Consider the following 21005-nt stretch of genomic DNA (forward strand, 5'->3'; position numbering starts at 1 on the left):
CAAGGTTTGAGCCCACCAATGTCTTTATTTCATTTTTTACATCCAATAGAGTCATCCACTCCTCGATAGGATCTATTGATCTGTGACACTCCATACGAAACAACGATTTACAAAATAAACCATCAATCTGTGTATTATAATAAATGCTAAACATCAAAGAATGATGAAGATAATATTGCTTTATACATGTACTTTATTTAATTCATTATTATAAGTTATTTTTCCCGTATTATATGATTCATAAACAAGAAAAAATCTGAAGAAATAAGTATATATACTGGTAATTAAATTTTTTCAATATTATAAAACAAATCATAACAGAAAACAAATCATAACAGAAAGAGTTATACATTGTATATTACAGAACAATAAAAATTAGTTCATCAACAAGAAAGTAACCAAACTGTCACACAAATTTTAAAAAAAGGCACACTGCAGCAATGCAGCTACCTTAAGGGTAATCATCCTACCTTAAGGGTAATCATCTTATTACATTGTAAAATTTTTTCATCATTTTACATAATTTGTAAAAAAAGGAAAGTTTTATGATGTAAAAGAAATAAAGCTATATTAAATGACAAAAAAAACCCACTTCAATTCTGAGGAAAAGTCAAACAAGTACAAAATGTTAACATAATTTCATAAGTTTAGATAGTTAACTTAGTTTTTTTCCAAAACAATAACTGATATCTGTTGTTTGAATATATGTAATTGATAAGGAGTGATAATGTTTTACAAATCAAAATATATGTCAAATGATATTTTTTACCACTGGTTATATTACCAGCTATATACATGATCAATAATTATTGGTATATAGAAAATGTACATTACTTCTTCGACTTGTGAAAAATAACATCACAAACAATATAGTACAAAACTTATGTCTGAACAAGTTTCATAGAAATTTGTCTTACTTCTACAATATTTTAAAAACAACACACTTCAGGGAAAGTTATAACAATTATGGACGAGGAATTTTATCTATAACTACAGCATACAATAAAATAGCCCTCCTTGGAAGGTACCTGCAGTTCTAACATTACAAACTGCAATATTTAACACAGAAGATGGCACTGGGGAAGAACTCAGTGAGCACATTTTTTGTATTATAACTCATCTACAGTCAAATAAATTATTTTAATTATAAATGATATTTTTAATAAACATACTGAGGATAAAAATTCAGATAAGTTACATAATGTAAACTTCCAATGTTTTAATTTCAATAAAAAAATAATACAAATGTATAGTACATAGTTAGCATTTAAATCGACATAAAATTTGTACTAGTTTTGAGATGAGTTTGAATATCAATGATTTAGAAAGAAACCTGTGTTTTCGCACACTGCTCAGGATGTTAGGGGCTAAATTTTGCAGGTAAGTCAGCTAGCTATATTGTCTGCTTATGTAAGGTTGGTAATTCTACCACAATGCCACTACCATTCCAGGTAAAACCACCAACATTCTACAAGCTGGCAAATAGCATCCACTTGATTATACATGCATGTAACATATATAAGTACACTTCAATATAAAATCATATAAACTACAAATACTGGTATATCATTGCATGCCTCTAGCAATTCTTTCCATCTGCTTCCAGTCAACGGAAGTGGCTTGGCAGTCCTTAAGTTTCTGTACAAAGTTATTAAGTGTACAAGCGTCCATGTTCCTGACTCTCCATTTATTTAAGGCTGAGTAAATCTGCATCACAGGGGTCTGATTCTCCATCATACAGTGATCTATCTCCACTTTAGACAGTCCAAAATCAAAGGCTACCATTTGCCAATCATTGCCTAAAGTCTGAGCAAATCGACTGATGTCTTTTTCTGTAAGTGTCCGAAACCTTACATGTTGTGGTATTGTGTTAATCCAACTATGCGGTTCTGTAAATTAGAAAGTAGTCATCACATCAGTTAACTATTTAAGTGCTTTATTAATCATAATGATGTACAATAATAATAATGAATTTATTAAAAAACAAAAATAATATTAAAGCATCAGATTCTACATATTTATCAGTCAAATGGGTGAACTGTAATGAATTTGAAATAACACTCGAGATTTATCTGGCTGTATATACATGTAATTTATCAGTTATATATCAGTTATTTCAAATTCCTTACTCATTCAGACAGAAATCAAGATTTGCATTCATTAATCTTGATAGGTATATTTATCTTTGACCACATTTTTTTTTCTAGAGATAAAGTATATCAATTATACACCTATCAAATTTATTTTTATATATTATATTGTGGTTTTCTTTCAGGAAACATTTATATATACATCAACCAAGACAGCAAATCATTTTAGAAAGTCTCAGGTTTTTTTTTATTATTATGAATTTGTCATTAAAAGATTCTTTCAAAAAATTGATATCAGATAATGTTTTGATAAAAAATCTTTAAAAAAAAAACAGTGCTGTATGGTGTTCACAAATTATATACATACATATATTAGAATAACTTTAAATATATTTTATTTTCCCTTTCTCTTCCATTATGTATACATGTAAAATGTGATATATAATACAGTGACAAAATGTGTCCCAAGAACTGGTAATAAACACCACCTTGAAATATAAATGATTCATCACCTTGCTTTGAATAGTCCTTAGTATTGAACAGTTTCATTTACTACAACATATAACCCAATTCTTCTGAAACTTCTTTAACACTTGAAGTATTGTTTACTCTCTCAGATGCTGAGGTCACGTTGAAGGTTGCCAGCAATAATGACTAGTACCAGGTTCGATTACTTGATCCGGCCAATGACTGTTAGGTGTATACTTTCAGCTTTTCTTAAACAAAGTTAAAGTCTTGTGTTACCGGTTCCTTTTTTTTAAATCATTGACGATGAAGTTGATAATGCCCCAAGTTACATAGTATGGCCATCCTGCAAAGAGGTGCAGACTGATGTAAGGCTATCCTTTGAAAGTGTACAGACTGATGTAAGACCATCCTTTGAAAGTGTACAGATTGATGTAAGACCATCTTTTAAAAGTGAACAGACTGATGTAAGACCATCCTTTGAAAGTTTACAGACTGATGAAAGTCCATCTTACCAAAGATTGCAGACAGATTTAAGACCATCCTTTGAAAGTGTACAGACTGATGTAAGTCCATCTTACCAAAGTGTGCAGACTGACGTAAAGCCATCTTACCAAAGTGTACATACTGATGTAAGTCCAGAGTGCAGAAGTGTGCAAGCTGATGTAAGTCTGAAGTGTGTAGATTGATTTAAGTCCATCCTGCAAACTTGTGCAGACTGATGTAAGTCGATATTTTAGCCTTTTGTCAATTTTTCCAAAGCACAATCACTTGATGGAGATCATCTGTGGCCTAGTGGTGTTAAGGCGCTGAACATATATCCAGGGTCATAAATTTGATCCCTCCTTTCTCCAGTAACGGATATTTTACTTTTTTGACTAAGGAAACTTTCTAAATGTCCATATAATATAAAGACTAATGCTTTTTTTGTGATTGTAATGATGAGTATCTACTAATCTAAAATATATCAAAAGATATAAAAAAAATGCCGATTATTTTTAACCTTTTGTCTATGTGTGTTATCATAATATCTGCGAGTTATAAGTGTTGGTATACTAGAATGATTGTCAACGAATTCATATGAAACTTGGGTCGCTCTTGGTAAAACAAGATTAACTGTTAAATAAAGTGTTTCGCAATTATAAAAATAAAAAATTTAAACGCTCTATATTTAACAAACGAGTAAAATAAATAATATAAAAACTGGTTTTTTTTCATGTGAAATGGATTTAAACTAGGTTACTGTTAATATTATTATATCTGTAAAGTTACATAATTTTGGCGGACTTTTAGTCAACACCAGTCCTCCTAGCATTGATTTACTCTTTGTTTACATGTTTAGTTTCTTAGCGTAGAATAGACTGAAATACCGTATCCATTTTATATATTCTTACTATTGTGTTCGAGGTTCTTATCTAAAGTTTGACGCAAAATGCGCTCGACATATTTAAATACAGAATGAAGCTTAATTTAAATTATCAGTTGGTTAACCTTGACCTGCTTGAAGCAAAGGTAATCAGATTAAGGGTTAATATAGTTGATATTGTATCATGTGATTGAAATATTATGACAGAAACAAGAGGGCCATGATTGCCCTGAGGTCGCTCACCTGTATATAGGCCCCCGGAGCAAGGCCAGTTTAAACCCCAGGGCTTTTATTTGAATAAACTTGGTAGACACCCATTAGAAGATGTTTCACACATACAATGTAAAACAATGACCCCCCCCCCCCTGCAGGGCCAATTTTAACCCAACGGTTTTTATTAGAACAAACTTGGTAGACCTCTATAAGAAGATGTTTCATGCTTAACATCTAAGCTCTAGCTCATTTGGTTTTTTAAAAGAAGATTTTTCAAGTTTTTACTATACACATATAGTTGAAAACAATGATACCCCTTGTACGGGGCCAGTTTTGACCCCAGGGCTTTTATTTTAACAAACTTTGTAGACACTTACTAGAAGATGTTTCGTGCTTAATATCTAAACTGTAGCTATTTGGGTGTTATCAAAGAAGATTTTTAAGTTTTTGCTATACACATATAAGGAATTCAATGACCCCCAGGGCAGGGCCAATATTGACCCCAGGGCTTTTATTTGAACAAACTTTGTAGATACTCACTAGAAGATGCTTCATGCTTAATATCTAAACTCTAGCTATTTGTGTTTTTTCAAAGAAGATTTTTTAAGTTTTTGCTATACACATATAAGGAATTCAATGACCCCCGGGGCGGGGCCAATATTGACCCCAGGGCTTTTATTTGAACAAACTTTGTAGACACTCACTAGAAGATGTTTCATGCTTAATATCTAAACTCTAGCTATTTGGGGTTTTTCAAAGAAGATTTTTTAAGTTTTTGCTATACACATATAAGGAAAATCAATGACCCCCGGGGCGGGGCCAATTTTGAACCCAGGGCTTTTATTTGAACAAATTTGGTAGACACTCACTTGCAGATGTTTCATGCCAAATATCTAAGCTCTAGCTCTTTGGGTTTTTTAAAAAAAGATATTTAAAGATTTTTCTTTCAGTTGCCATGGCAACCAGAGTTATGCATGGAATTAAATTCTTTGAACAATTTTTAAAGGTGACCACCAAAGGAACATTCCTGTGAAGTTTGGATGAAATTGGCTTAGTGGTTTATGAGGAGATGTCATTTAAAGTAAAAGTTTACAGACGGACGCTGGCCGGACGGACGCCGGACGAAAAGCGATCACAAAAGCTCACCCTGTCACTTTGTGACAGGTGAGCTAAAAAGAATGGGATATCAGATAATAGATAAAAAATCTTTTATTTTACTTTATCATGTTATGAATTTGGAGTGATAATACAGTGAATTAACCCAGCGCAATTTCAAAAGGTTTGACAACATCATCATTAAAACAGATGGAGGATAGTGGGAGTAAAATAGGAGAGGATGATGATGTTCCTGGTTGTGTGAAGGAAATTTTTTGTCAACCATGTTTATGTAAAGATAAGCAAACTGTAGCTGACAAGTTTTGTTCAGCTTGTAATGAATTTCAATGTCATGATTGTTCAAATGTACACAACCTGCTTGCCATCTTGAAAAATCATAAATTGGTGAGCGTGGAAGAAGCTAATGCTGAATGTATTTCGTTTGAAATGAAGGCCATATATCTATGTGAACAACATCAACATTCTTTCGAATTCTTCTGTGAAGATGAAAAGAAGCTATGCTGCAGTAAGTGTGCTATTGTTAATCATCGAAAATGTCATAGCGTTGTAGAAATTGAGAAGATTGCTGGAAAAATAACCTCACCAATTTCTACCTTAGGGGAGAAACTGAAGGAAGCTAAAGAAGCTGCTGAGAGTGTTGCGAGACATGTTCGTTTTTCAAAAGTTCAACTTGCTCAAGATATAAAAGAAATACATGTAAAGATTAGACGAATGCGAGACGAAGTAATGAGAATGTTTGACGATTTAGAAGATTCCGTCGTCAAGAGAGCTGAAACTGTTCAGAGAGAAACATTAGAAAATCTGTCAAAGAAACAAACACTTAACGAGAAACATTTGGCTGATGTAACATCGTGCTTAAAGATGATTGAAAGCATTTTCAAAAATGGAACTCCAGTGCAGAAATATATAACAGAACATAAAATGGAGAGTAATGTCAATGCTCTCTGCAGAAACATCAAGGAGGAATGTCAGAGATTAGAGAAAGTGAACATTTCTTTTCAATTTGACGAAACATTAAACCTGCCGCCATTACAAATTACCAAATATGTTCCAGGACAATTACAATTAACGTTCAATCGCCAGCAAGATGTTAATTCTGTTAATTTAACACCTGTTGCTTCTATTGTTTTGAAGAAAATGGGAGATGATATCAAAAAAGCGTTATATACAGGTATAGATTTTCTACCTGATGGTAGACTCGTGGCTGTGGATAACAAAAACAAGAAATGTTTAGTGTACAATGAGAAGCTTGAGAAAGTACGATCATATCAGCTATCTTACACACCATTATCTGTTGTTGTAGTATCTGAGGAGGAAGTAGGGATAACAAGTGGTAAAGGATGCAATATACAATTTTTACATGTTAGTAAATGTAATGAAATAATTTCAAGCAGGACATGTAAAGTGAAAACGAAATATTACTCCATATGTTTAAAAGATGATATACAGTTTGCCGTAGGGACCTATGATTATCCAAGACCTGTTCGTATTGTATCATTGACTGGAGAGGAGCATGATTTTAGTGTCAACTTTCCAAACAAGACATATCCTAAAGGCAACAGCTTTAGTACTTACATAATGAACAGTGACAAAGTGGTGATAACAGATAGATACGAGCATATAGTCTACATTTATGATATCAAAACAAACACGAGAGTCGAAGTGAAGGATGATCAGTTACAGGAACCATGTGGTGCAGCAGTTGGTCCCTCTGATTCTATCCTGGTGTGTAGTCGTAAAACAAACACCATTGTACAGATATCACAAACAGGTCAGATATTAACATCGTACAAGATAGATATAAAACATCCATATAGAGTATGTGTCTCACATGATAAATCATTTTTTGTTGTTACAAATAATTGTGTTGGAAATAGGAAAATGCAGAAATTCAAAATATCAACGTAACAGCACCGTCAGGATCTTCTGTTTCATATAGGAGATTTACATACACATACAAAGTTATTAAAGAATGAAACATATGATGGCTGGCTTAGGTTCTAGCACAAATGCAGCTGTTGATGACAATGAAACAATACTCTGAGAAAAAGTGTGCCAATCAAAATGAGGCCAATGTATGCTATGACAGACAGATTTATCATAGCTAACATCAGGCGTAAACAATTCAATATCGATAATTTCAATGATGTTTTTTTTATTTTATTCTTTTCATTAAGGCAACATTTGCTTTTTTTGAAAGCGTAAAAACATTCATTCACCAAACACAAGTTTGAGAAATGTGCTTACAAAAATGAGATTTTTGCGCTGCCCCCATCAAAATGATCGTTCGAGGGATGATCCCCTTTGTTTGTGATGAAAGGAGCGTTTGTGTCACTTTAACAGCATTCTAAAGAATTTAATTTTGAACGTGCAAGGCTATAAAATGATCAGATTAGTCACTTAATGATAACGTGTAACCAACGGGTGAAAAGCCTTTGATCTATCTATCCTTTGAGTAAAATTGCAGCACAAAATTTAAATCTTTGATGATAGTAAAATCTAGTAGGCCACAATATATTTTTGGCAAATTTGGTGGTTGCATGGTAACAGAAATTAAAATGTCGTACACAAGGCAATTGTCCATATAATTTGCATGCCCTAAATTATTAGTATTGAACATTTTTCATAGTTCAATTGCACTTTGATACTTTGAACTAGGACTGTTTCATCAAATCCATTATTTGCGACAATTATGCTCAGGAAATTATCAACATGTGATTACTTTGAATTGTCAATGACATTCGTCAATGAACTTTATTTCAGCTCAATCAGACCAAGTCTGCATTTCATGAATTTTATTGTGATAAATGCTACATTGAAACTTCAAAATTTTTTTGCACAGCTATATGTAAGTACTTATATCTGTAACACTTTAAATAGACTGTTAATCCCGAAAGCTGGAAAGCATTTTTTTTATATAACCGAAATAGCGTTCAATAAGGTTTATAATTTAATCTTATATATCCTGCTGACCCGAAAGTGTTTAGCCTCCAGTATACAGCTACGCCAGCACGCGCATTCAACCAGTAGGACAAGCTTTTTCATATTCCACTACATGTATTGAAATCTTTCAAAACTTCAAATTGACTGTATCACACTCAAAAAAGGCAAATCCATTTCATGAATTAAGCTTGGGATAAATAAAAAGAAGGTAGATAAGAAAAAGTTTACATCAAGTCTTCGTTCAGTTGACTTTTCAATTATAAGATATATTATACATGTATAATAGATATGTATAGAATTATTGTAAACAATTACATGAAAGTTATGTTAATAAATGTATATATTTTATTGTGTCTTATTGTATAAAAAAATGTGCAGACTGATTAAGTCCATCATGTAAAAGTGTGCAGACTGATGTAAGGCTACCGTATTCTACTAAGGTATGCAATTCAATTTTAGCTTTTTAATAATGACGAATAATACTGTGTAGTTCCATTTTTAAAACCATACAAGTCAATCATGACAATACAATATACAAGTATATGTATACAAACATGTGAGAATTAATAGGTGTATCACAAAGAGGTCAGATTAGTCAAATTTGAATTCTGTTTGATTTTGACCCTACATATTTTTGGCAATTTCATACATAGCACCCGAGTCAACTGATGTAGCCTGGCAGTCTTTTACTACTTTCACAAAATGATCCAATGTACATAATGATGGCTGTCTAACTCTCCATTTCTGCAATGCTGAGTAAATCTGCATTAGGGGAGTTGGGTATCCCATTATACAATGATCTACATCAACTTTTGAAAGTCCTAGGTCATATGCAACAAATTGCCAGTCACTGCCAAGGGTCTGAGCTAATCGGCTGATATCTTTTTCTGTTAATCTGCGAGACCGAACATTTTGAGGGATGGTGTATATCCAGCTAAATGGTTCTGCAACAAAAATATACATGTAGCCTGAACACCACACACGCACATGAATTTCAACATTTTTAAAATGCTTAAAACTAAAAATAAAAATTCTCAACTAAACTCAACTAAACACACAAAAAAGGGAAGTTTTTTAAAATATTTTTGTGTAAAAAAAAAAATTAACAAGATAATCACTTTTGTTCTAAAATTGCATGAAAACTTTCTTAGGAAAAATTGGGGGAGAAATATAAATTTAAAGTTTGAGCATAATGTGCAATTTTCACAAAAGCCCAACAGATTGTAGACACACTTGACAGTTTCTTATACATCAGAGGAAGAATATTATAATAAAAAGAACTCCAAAAAAAGCTTTTTTTTTGTACAAACATTAATTTAAATTTCATATTTGACCTTGACAGTCAAGGTCATTCAAAGTTATGACAATTTAAATACACAGTATGCCATTCCAAGGGTATATAGTAAGTGAACAAGTGAAAGTCAAAATAAGTTTACATTTTGCCATAATTCTTTTACATTTCATAATTTACTTCCATGAATGATAAATAACACAGGTGGCCCAAAGAAATTTCTATAAATACCCATCAGAATTTAGCTGCAATGTGCAATTTATAAAAAGAGTGGGTCAGTCTTTAAGGTCTTGTCTAGAGGGTTGTTGTGTCCAAGTATGAAGACAATCCATTAAATGATTAACAAATAAAAAACTAATGGCCTCCTGCCCAAAGGATGGCGGTGGCAGCAGTAACGACAATTAGACTGTAGCAATAGCTCAAAATTTTCTTTGAAAAAGTTAAGCTGTCTTGGTTAATGTTAAAGCATTCTGAATGATTTTCATCACATATAATATTTTGTTAAATGAATCTGGAATAAACCACAATAGCCACCACCAGGTGGGGAAAACGCTCAATGTTTTCTTACTTTAAGGTCAAACACATTAAAGAAAGTATATTGCAGTAAGAAATACTTATAGAAAACATAACTGTTGAACAAATTATCATATAAATTTCATATTTGACCTTGATGGTCAAGGTCACATTTGCATTCAATCATCATTGCCAGTTTTGTAATAAGTGTTATTTTGTAAAAGAATGAACCAAATCCATAAACAAATTTCAAAGTAATGACAATTTAAGTAAATTCCAATCATTTGATCCTTGAAGGTCAATTAAAGGTCAAGGTCATATCAGAATAATTCAACATGTCAGTTTTGCCATGTGTTCTTTTGTCTAACTCAGGTCTGTAAATAAATAGTAAAGTAATGACAACTTAAGCAATTTCAATAATTTCAATCCATAAAATGAAATGACATTGGCAACAACAACATGACTGTAGCTAAAGCTCTTTTTTTCCTTTGAAAAGGTTGAGCTGAAAATGGCAAATGAAGAGTTAAATGCAACACTCTTGTATTCTGATGGGCTTAAAAATATTTTTTTCCACTATTTGTATAAAACAATACTCACCTGTTGCCTGGGCTTGCCCATCATTTACTTGTGTATTTTCGATTAAATCTGCTAAATAATCTTGCTGATTCTGTCGTAATGCACGCAAGAATACATCATACGCCCTTTCACCACTTTGGAACAGTAATTGAAAGAAACAATTATTTCTATTATCAGTAGTGTTTGGGTTATAGCCATTAATTTTATCTATATCTGGGAAGTCAAATATCTCCTCCTGTATAAAGAAGTCAGTCAGATCTCTAGCATCCATGTCTTTCTTCAAGGCTAATAAATTCTTTTTTATCTTTCTCTCATGATCCAACAGCATCTTGCCACTGGTTAAAGGCATCTTCCTATAATTAATAAATAAAATTAACCTGTAATTGCCAACAACAGTGCGGAGAATCACAAGACCTTAACCCTGAAAATGCTAAATATTTTAAATGGACTTGTCCCACTTCCATTTTTGGGACTGTCATTTATCAATTTTAGGGATATCAATTTGAATATTTAAAGTTTGTCAGCCAACAGTATAGAGCCTGGTCAGACAGCACGGATATGCAGACTGGCTTGGCTCTATACTGGTGGCAAAGGCTTAACACTTTAATTTCCAGCACTTTAAGGGTTAAGTATTTTTCAACATTTACACTGGTGTCTTGCCGGACTACTTTCTTCTAAATTTAGCCAATACACAAAATTTAAGAAGAAGTCTTAAGAATTGTAAGGTCAAAACAAGAGGGCCATGATGGCCCTGAAGTCGCTCACCTGTATATAGGCCCCCGTAGCGGGGCCAGTTTTAACCCCAGGGCTTTTATTTGAACAAACTTGGTAGACACCCTTTAGAAGATGTTTCATGCTAAACATCTAAGGTCTAGCTGGTCAAGATTTTTCTTTACACATATAGTTAAAAACAATGACACACCTGGGGCAGGGCCAGTTTGGACCCAAGGGCTTTTATTTGAACATTCTTTGTAGACACTTACTAGAAAATGTTTCATGCAAAATATCTGAACTCTAGCTATTCGGATTTTTCGAAGAAGATTTTTAAGTCTTTGCTATACACATATAAGGAAAATCAATGACCCCCGGGGTGGGGCCAATTTTGACCCCAGGGCTTTAATTTGAACAAACTTTGTAGACACTTACTAGAAGATGTTTCAGGCTTAATATCTACATTGTAAACTCTAGCTATTTGGGTTTTTTCAAAGAAGATTTTTAAGTTTTTGCTATACACATACAAGGAAAATCAATGTCCCCTGGGGCGGCGCCAATTTGACCCCAGGGCTTTTATTTGAACAAACTTTGTAGACACTCACTAGAAAATGCTTCGAACTTAATATCTAAACTCTAGCTATTTGAGTTTTCTCAAAGAAGATTTTTTAAGTTTTTGTTATACACATTTAAGGAAAATGAATGACCCCCGGGGCGGGGCCAATTTTGACCCCAGGGCTTTTATTTGAACAAACTTGTTAGACACTCACTAGAAAATGTTTCACACTTAGTATCTAAACTCTAGCTATTTTATTTTTTTCAAAGAAGATTTTTTAAGTTTTTGCTATACACATACAAGGAAAATCAATGACCCCCGGGGAGGGGCCAATTTTGACCCCAGGGCTCTTATTTGAACAAACTTGGTAGACATCTATTAGAACATGTTTCATGCTAAATATCTTAGCTCTAGCTCTTTGGGTTCTTTAAAAGAAGATTTTTTAAGTTTTTACTATATGCATATAGGGAAAATCAATGACCCCCTGGGGCAGGGTCAATTTTGACCCCAGGGCTTTTATTTGAATAAACTTGGTAGACACCCATTAGAAGATGTTTCATGCTAAATTTCTTAGCTCTAGCTCTTTGGGTTCTTTCAAAGAAGAATTTTAAAGTTTTTACTATACGCATATAGGGTAAATCAATGACCCCCTAGGGCGGGGCCAATTTTGACCCCAGGGCTTTTATTTGAACAAACTTGGTAGACACTCACTAGAAGATGTTTCATGCCAAATATCTAAGCTCTAGCTCTTTGGGTTTTTTAGAAGAAGATATTTAAAGTTTTTTCTTTTGGTTGCCATGGCAACCAGAGTTCTGCATGGAATTAAATTCTTTGAACAATTTTCAAAGGTGACCACTAAAGGAACATTCCTGTGAAGTTTGGATGAAATTGGTTTAGTGGTTTATGAGGAGATGTCATTTAAAGTAAAAGTTTACGGACGACGGACGGACGCCGGATGAAAAGCGATCACAAAAGCTCACCGGTGAGCTAAAAAAGAGAAAAAGTACATAATAAACAGAAAATTCAAGTTTTTTTGCTAAAACTACAAGGACTTATTTTCATCTTGTGATATGAAAATCATATTTCACTTGAGGCTCCCAACCACTCATGAAATATTTATTTTCATTCCTCTCGATGAAAATAAATCCTGTATTTATAGAAAAAACTTGAATATACATGTACTCTATATATTTCTACATGATAATTCTATTAAGAAAACAGCTGGAATTTAATGTAATTAATACTTAAAAATCTATTTGATATCTTTACTCATGAAAGAATAAACAGTGTTCATACAAACCATCCATGACAAAAATTTAAAGAATTTTCTAATTTTTCAAGGACTCAAATATGTGAAGCACTACAGATTAATATGTGCAAAAAGGGCACTGAGATGACTATGTATTAAATAAGAGGTTTACATGCAAGTAAGTGTATGTTTCAAATAATACAATTACCTGGTGAAGTACTATGAAATTTCAGAAAGTGTTTTTATATATGCAAGATCCATTGAACATGTACAAAATAAAAACCAAACAATTAAATATTTATTAAACTGTATAATTAATTTTGACTTTAAAACAGCCCACAGTTAAATATAAGAGTTCCGAAAAGTTCCAGTTCCTTATACAAAGTTGATGTAGATTTTCTATACATGTGTAGTGCATTTCCCCATTGCTGAGATGTTCAGAATCTTATCCCAAGTACTACATATTGCTTTCCTTTTATTACCTTTTAATTCTTTGATGAATGGGTATTTGTCAACACTTCGAAGAAAGGAAACATAATGCCCTGTATGTCAGTGATTGTCTCAGATATTGTGTGCCAGTCACTAAGGCATCCTAGAGATTTTCTTCTCAGAATTAGAAAACAAGAGCGCCATAATGGTCCTTAATTGCTCATCAGAGGATAAAATCTATATGGACACAATTTAATTACCTGGGCATTCCTATTTATGTAGTTTTATCAAAGTCATGGGTGGAGAAGATGACATTTAAATCTTTTTTCTCATACAGCATTAAGCATGAAACCATTTTAGCAAAATTTATAACGCACCACCTAAAGATGATATTTAAAGATTTTACTACATACATGTACATATAATGAAACCCATGACCTCCTTGGGGAATTTTGCTCCCAGGGCTTTCATTTTAACAAGCTTGGTAGTAAGGCCCCCACGGTTACACTGATTCGTTTCCACTTTCATTCGTAAACAGTTACAATATTTTCTACTGTTTAATCGAAATGACCATATTATTGTCTAACAAAGTATCTTAATCATTGCCTATTATAATGGATTTTATCTTTTCTAATTGGTTTAAAGTAAAAAATGCAAAATTGGTGTTTACAACCCTCCACACAGTATCACCGTGCAATAATTGTTCGTAATGAATAAGTCTGTTTTTCAGTTTGATCCTTACCATATAATAATCAATGAATCCAGTGCATCGGCTAAAAGATCTAAACCTGTCAAAAGACTTATACATCTATGGAAGAATGCAGATATAGACCAACTGAGAAGCAAATGTCACCAATTTCAACAACACTTTATAGAAACTTACACAACAATTAGCCATATCAACACTATATGTGGGCAGACATAAAAGACAATCTCCTGAAAGTCCTGGACTCCTGTGTGCCATCCAAGATGAGCAGCTTTAGATTTAGCCAGCCACGGATAAACAAAGACATCAAACAGTTGAGTCAAAGGAAAAAGCGAGCATATGCCCGGGCAAAATCCACCAAGTCTCATAAAAGCATGAAACGATATGAAGATCTCAAGAAAAAATCTAGACTGGCATGTCAAGAGGCCTAAAATGAGTACCGTATAAGTACTTATTTCTGCGGGCTTAATATTCTGCTATTTTGGTTAAAATAAGGGGATTTAGATTTCTGCGTATCTTATTTCTGCGGCGTCATCATTCTCGCATTGATGTTTTTTATTTCTGCGTTTTAATTTAGATATTGTTACAAAATTAACCGATACAAACAGACAATATTTCAAGATTTGTTGATGTAACATGTACTGTTGTACATTCTTTCCGGTAAACATGCAGACGACTTATAATGTGTGTTCATCGTAATCACCATGTATCGGTACATAAACGTTAATAAATACAAATCAACAACGTGCAATGACAACAATTAATTGTAATACTGCATGTGTATAAATATGAAGTGTGAAAAATAAACAATGGTAAAATCGCACGTAGACACTATATAGTGGGTATGTTTATTGCACCCGTCAATCAAGCTTAGGGTGAGCGAAAATCATACAAACATGATATTTTTTAAACAAAAAGAACAAGTAAAGTAACTTTTTTCTAATATTTTATTCATGATGGATACATAAAGAAAAATTCCCATCTACAAAAGCTGATAATGTTATGTTACATATTAAGACATATTCTGAAATACATGTAGACATAGCGAAAGACTTAATTTTCTGCGGTTTTGAAATCTGCGGTGTCGTTATAAACCGCAGAAATAGCAGAAATAAAGTTCCCGCAGAAAAAAGTACTTATACGGTATGTCAACAATATTGTCAGTCCAGAGCCTGCCTCAAATCCCAAAAGGTTCTACAGTTTCATTAAAAGCAAGAAAACAGACAGTCAGGGAGTAGCACCACTGAAAGCAAAAACAGGCATGACTCACTCCGACAGCGACACAAAAGCCAATATCCTAAATGAGCAGTTCTCTTCAGTATTCAACAAGGATGAAGACATCTCAACGATTCCTGATAGGGGACCAAGCCCACATGATCCGGTTGGACATACCATATTACAATCACAGAGAGCGGAGTACAGAAGATCCTTGCAGGACTTAATCCACACAAGGCTACAGGTCTGTCAGTCCAAGCACCTGTCCAGTCCGGTGTCCCACAAGGCAGTGTTCTAGGACCTCTCTAATTTTACATTCATAAATGATCTACCCAACTATGTATCACCTGAATCCACCACTAGAATGTTTGCTGACGACTGTGCCCTTTACCGCTCAATCCACTCAGACCAAGATGCTATAGCCCTACAGATAGACCTAGAGGGACTACAAAGATGGGAAAAGGATTGGTTGATGGAATTCCACCCTCAAAAATTCCAGATACTCCACATAACAAACAAGAGAAAACCAATCAGAAAACCATATAACATCCATGGACACATCTTAGAAGAAGTAGATACAGCAAAATATTTAGGCCTCAACTTCCAAAAGTCACTAAACTGGAACCATCACATTGACCTTACTACAAAGAAAGCCAACAATGTCACATCCTTGCTACAGAGAAACATCCATCAATGCCCAAGAAGGACCAAAGAGCTCTGCTATATGACCCTCGTGAGACCTCTGGTGGAATACTCCTCTATCATCTGGGACCCATTCACTGAGGCAAATATCTGGAAACTGGAGATGGTGCAGCGCCGAGCGGCAAGAATGGTCTTCTCAGACTACAGAAGAACCAGCAGTGTGACACCGATGCTGCAACACTTACAGTGGCCTACCCTCCGAGAACGCAGAGCCCATGCCAAGGTGACCATGATGTGCCGCATAGTAAATGGCCTAGTTGAAGTCCCTACATCCAACCTCACCCCAATCATCTCTGCTCACTACCTGGTACCATTTGCAAGGACCCAGTGCTACCAGCGATCCTTCTTCCCAGACACCATCCGCCTCTGGAATAGTCTTCCCCAGACAGCTGTAAGCTGTACAACCATAGACAGCTTCAAGAGGGAAGTACTACCACTCACAGTCAGGTGTTTTTACCTTTTTACCAGCACTATACATAGTAATTTTTAAATCACTCTTGTACATACATAGACACTTCTCACACCGCGCTGCGCTAGTACGAGTATACGCCGGAAGGTGTCTGTACTATATTGGAAGAAGAAGTTACATTCATTTTGTGACAAATTTGTGCTCTAACTTTGTGCTTAATTTACATAACTGGTGCTATTTATTTGTTTAATGAATGACATTATTGATGATCTGTGTATTACATGCAGGAAAATTGTGTCTGATAATGATGCTGCAGTTGTGATAAATTTGGGAACTGGCAACACATGGCATGTGATACCGGTTAGTTTACTTAATTTGTTAGCAACATTTGTAAGTAAGGTAAATATAAATTGTTCTTTTTTTATTTATTCCAATTAGTGGATAAATAATTTATGTATATTTTATAAAGCAACCGATTCATTCATTCATTCTGTTATATTCTTTTTATATTCATTTTATTTATTTATTTACTAATTCTACATGCAAGATTATTTATTTATTTATTTAATTTTCATACAATAATTCCATTTTAATCCAATTATCTAATCCATCATGATACAACTGTTGAATAAACATGTCCAGATATTTATATACATTTTTATCAGGTGCTATAGACCAATCCACAAGATCCAACAGACCCTTTATCTAATCAAAGAGGCATGCCAACAATCACCATCTAAAAATAGCTTATAGTTATTTACCAAGGGTAATGTAACGATTCGACACACTAACGATTCGCCACATAACGATTCGACACAGAGTAATAACGATTCGCCACAGTTAAATAACAATTCGCCACGTGTTCAAATACAAACTTTTTCACATCTGTTTTCAAATTGTTGATGGAAATTTGTTTCCATTTGTTAATTACATAAATTAATTACACTGAATACAGCTTTTATTGAATAAAAAACACACGAAAACCAAATATTTTATTAACAAAATTACGTAACACATTTTATAACTGTGTGGTCACATTACAAAAGCAAAGAAAAAAATAAGAAGAACATAAAAAGTTTTAACTGATGACATTCTAACGGAGAACAGACAGCTGCAAATAAAGGAACAAAGAACATCACAATTTCATTATATCATTCATAATAATAAAAGGTTCCAGTAAGAAGAGAACACCAAAAAACAGAAAAGACGTGACAATAACAGCGTCAAAAGTATAGTATTACATGTATCTTTTTAACGATAATAAGTTGAAACAATTAACATTTCAAAATGTGTTATGAATTAACAACGGGTAGTAACAATTCTTGTCGCTTTTTATTAGCTACATCTATATATTTTCCTAAATTTACAAGTATAGCTTTATTATCTGATTGTAATAACTCTACTAATTTATACACATTTATATAACTACAGTGATTAATCTAGATGTGCGTCTTGCGTAAAATACGCATAAAAATAAAAAAAGACGCACAGTTTCAAAATATGTGCGTTCAATCTGACGCATGCAAATCAGGAAGTTTATGGTCCAAAATATCACGATAAGTGATTTCTATGTACAGATTGATTACTTTAATTTCATTAGTTGAATAATTTTTCAATTTCTTCAGTTGAATAATTTAATTTCCGATGATAACAGGTGCAAGACTAATCCCCCATTTGCTTGAAACGTTAAATCCCAAGCAATTGTTGCTTGTGATCGGTAACCGCCCATTATCGGCATTAGCCAATCAGAGCGTCCATTTTGCATAAGAGCGATTCGCCTACAATGGTGAAATATGCAGACATTGGCGAAGGGCACAGGAAAATCGTCAGCAAATGGCCAAAGGCGCATCTAAAATCTGTCCCAGACTTATATTGTATGTTATTTAGTCATCCAGACAAAACTGGTACCAACAGCAACAGGTTACCCATTCCCCTGTAATAACGCATATTCTTGAGTTTATCCATTTCCCTATAGCATTTTTCCAAGTTATCTACTTACCTAATCCCTTTCCCACCTACTACTGCATTTCTACTATCGTAAATTTAATCCAATAAAGCAAATCTACTTAATTTTTTAAAATAATTATCGGTAACTGAAAAAAGTGTTGCTATTTTAAGAAATGCTGTAAGTTACAGTATAATCTGACAGGTGTGTAATGATTTCCCCTAAGGTCACTCAAGTTCACGCGGAGTGTAAAAAAAGATGTCTGTGACTGTTACGTCATCAGAATATTTGACAGGGTGATTAACCGATCAGGGTAACATTGTGCATGACTTTTTTCATGATCAAAAGGTCTGTCTGTGTATGCTTTCTACACAGAGGCATACAAGGAGCAATAAAAGTCGTCAGTATGTATACAGTGTGAGAGGGACATTTTGTGCAAATTACGAACAATTAAAATGGATAATGCACAGTATTAGACATAAGTAGTAAGAAAATATAAATTATGCAAATTAGATTTTTGAGCAGCCAATAAAAATTGTATTGCCTGCAATTAATATTAGTACCAAAAATAACTTTTTTATGCCCTTTAATTACTTAATCGCTTGTTATATAAAACATGCAAATCATGTCAAGGATCTGCTATTAAAAAGACGCATTTATTTTGCTACATGACTCATTGATTATGCTGCAGGACTCATTGTTTTCAAACATGTGCATCATCCGACGCATTGTAAGGAATTTCTAGATTAATCACTGTAACTAACATATTTTATTACAAAATTTACATAAATAAGCTTAATTGCCGCATTGTTTTGAAATCTGATCACATTGTCAGATAATTAAAGGATTATTTCGGCGTCAAATAAATATTTCTACAACAAGCTTAAGGTGATTGGCTTATTAAAATTAAAGGTGTGACAAATGTTTTAGATATGCGTTCTTTAATCAATTATCCTAAATCAATTTTCGTAATGATCACATGTTTTTGCAATATCTTTTTTTTAATATTTGACATATATATCATAATATATATGAAACATATATTTATATATATAAATATTAATTGACATTTATGTTTATGATTAATTCAATATTTATTTCAACATATAATTACTTTCTTGTAAATGTACTCCTGTAATAATGTTACTTTGATAAATTGAAAATCCGCGATGGGGGCTTTAAGTTCATGTTACTTGTATTAAGAAACATTATTAAATTATTGTCATTGTCAAATTATTAAAACAAATGGAAAAAGTTTGTTGATAACTAAAAAAAAATCATTGTTAGATCTATAATCATACTGTGGCGAATCGTTATTTAACTGTGGCGAATCGTTATTTAACTGTGGGGAATCGTTATGTGGCGAATCGTTACTAATTCTTACCAAGCAGTAAATCTTGTTTTAATTTTACATTGTCCTTTTCTGATATTAAACAATTGTTAAGATTTACATATTCAAAATTGATACTTATGGTCTGTATGCTTATCGATTCTAATCTAGTGAGCTAGTACTTTCTGTTACGCCAATAATTTATCGGACGTATGAAATTTTTTCGTGAATCTGAAATAATCCGAAATCCTGTTGTCCGAAATATATACTATTTAGTACACATTAAAAACAACAACACTCCTGCATTATAGTACGTACGATTAAATTTATTGACATATATGCAAAATTACATTTTAAGATTAAGAAAAGAAGCATACCAAAAATAGAGTTTTACCTTTACCAAATTAAGTAAACTTTTCTTTCGGTTTCTGACAAATCTTTGATAATGGCCGTTTCAGCATTCCGGATTACATAGTTCGGTACCAATGGCACCTCTGCCAAGTGATCTTAGATCATAAATTTAGTCGTTAGCTTGATCTAGTGTTTGTTGTAATTTCAATTTTTAGTAACAAATTTTGTGTAAAACTAAATTTATTTAATTGCAACTCTGCTTTTTTTACACACAGGCACTTGGGTGTGGAGCTCAAAACGCCTTTAAAATCCAAATAAAATGTATATTTGTCTATTCCAGCACATGTACTGATCATCATATATATATATAAACTTAATATAAGCCGTTCTGATAAAAAATAATATTTCAACCTCTATTAATGAGGACGTCATTAAGAAAATTAATGTGAGCATGAGTGAGAGAGCTACATGTAGTCTATAACACATACATATACTTTGCTTTAATTTGTCATCTTATTGTAGCCTAGGTTCCAGTCTGTCGATTTTTTATGTGCTTCTGTTCGGCAAATCGATACTATCAAAACCAGAGATGTTGTGTTCTCTATGACGATCGAGTGTGAAATAGCGCGTAAGTTATGAATAAATAAAAAAATATCAACGCCTGAATCCCAGGCTAATCTTATTGTATACATGTAGTACTTCTTAATCTTGTTTTTATTTCATGCCTAAAGTTGCTACTAGTTTTAAATGTTTTTACTTTCAGATCTGTTATATTTAGTAAATATGTTTTATATATGTCTCTGTTAGCTTATTAGCTAATGTTTCTTGT

At 33.2% G+C, this 21005-nt stretch overlaps 1 protein-coding gene across 3 annotated transcripts; it reads right to left on the minus strand.

Moving 5' to 3' along the window:
• Positions 1 to 175: 175 nt before the first annotated feature.
• LOC132716088 (death domain-containing protein CRADD-like) lies at positions 176 to 20374 on the minus strand. 3 transcript variants are annotated; one of them, XM_060699256.1, is made up of 3 exons: positions 20220 to 20374; positions 10595 to 10926; positions 176 to 1889 (listed from the first exon to the last, which is right to left on the minus strand). In XM_060699256.1, exons 2-3 carry the CDS (start codon positions 10920 to 10922, stop codon positions 1567 to 1569), a joined length of 651 nt encoding a protein of 216 aa, XP_060555239.1. In that variant the 5' UTR covers positions 10923 to 10926; positions 20220 to 20374; the 3' UTR covers positions 176 to 1566. The 3 variants fall into 3 exon arrangements, with proteins under 3 accessions (XP_060555239.1, XP_060555240.1, XP_060555241.1); XM_060699257.1 differs by having other exon boundaries at positions 20203 to 20331; XM_060699258.1 differs by lacking the exon at positions 176 to 1889 and adding an exon at positions 8783 to 9137.
• Positions 20375 to 21005: the final 631 nt, after the last annotated feature.

The sequence above is a fragment of the Ruditapes philippinarum genome, unplaced genomic scaffold (genome assembly GCF_026571515.1).
Source record: "Ruditapes philippinarum isolate M1 unplaced genomic scaffold, ASM2657151v2 ctg579_1_1_1_1, whole genome shotgun sequence".
Taxonomy (NCBI): Eukaryota; Metazoa; Mollusca; class Bivalvia; order Venerida; family Veneridae; genus Ruditapes; species Ruditapes philippinarum.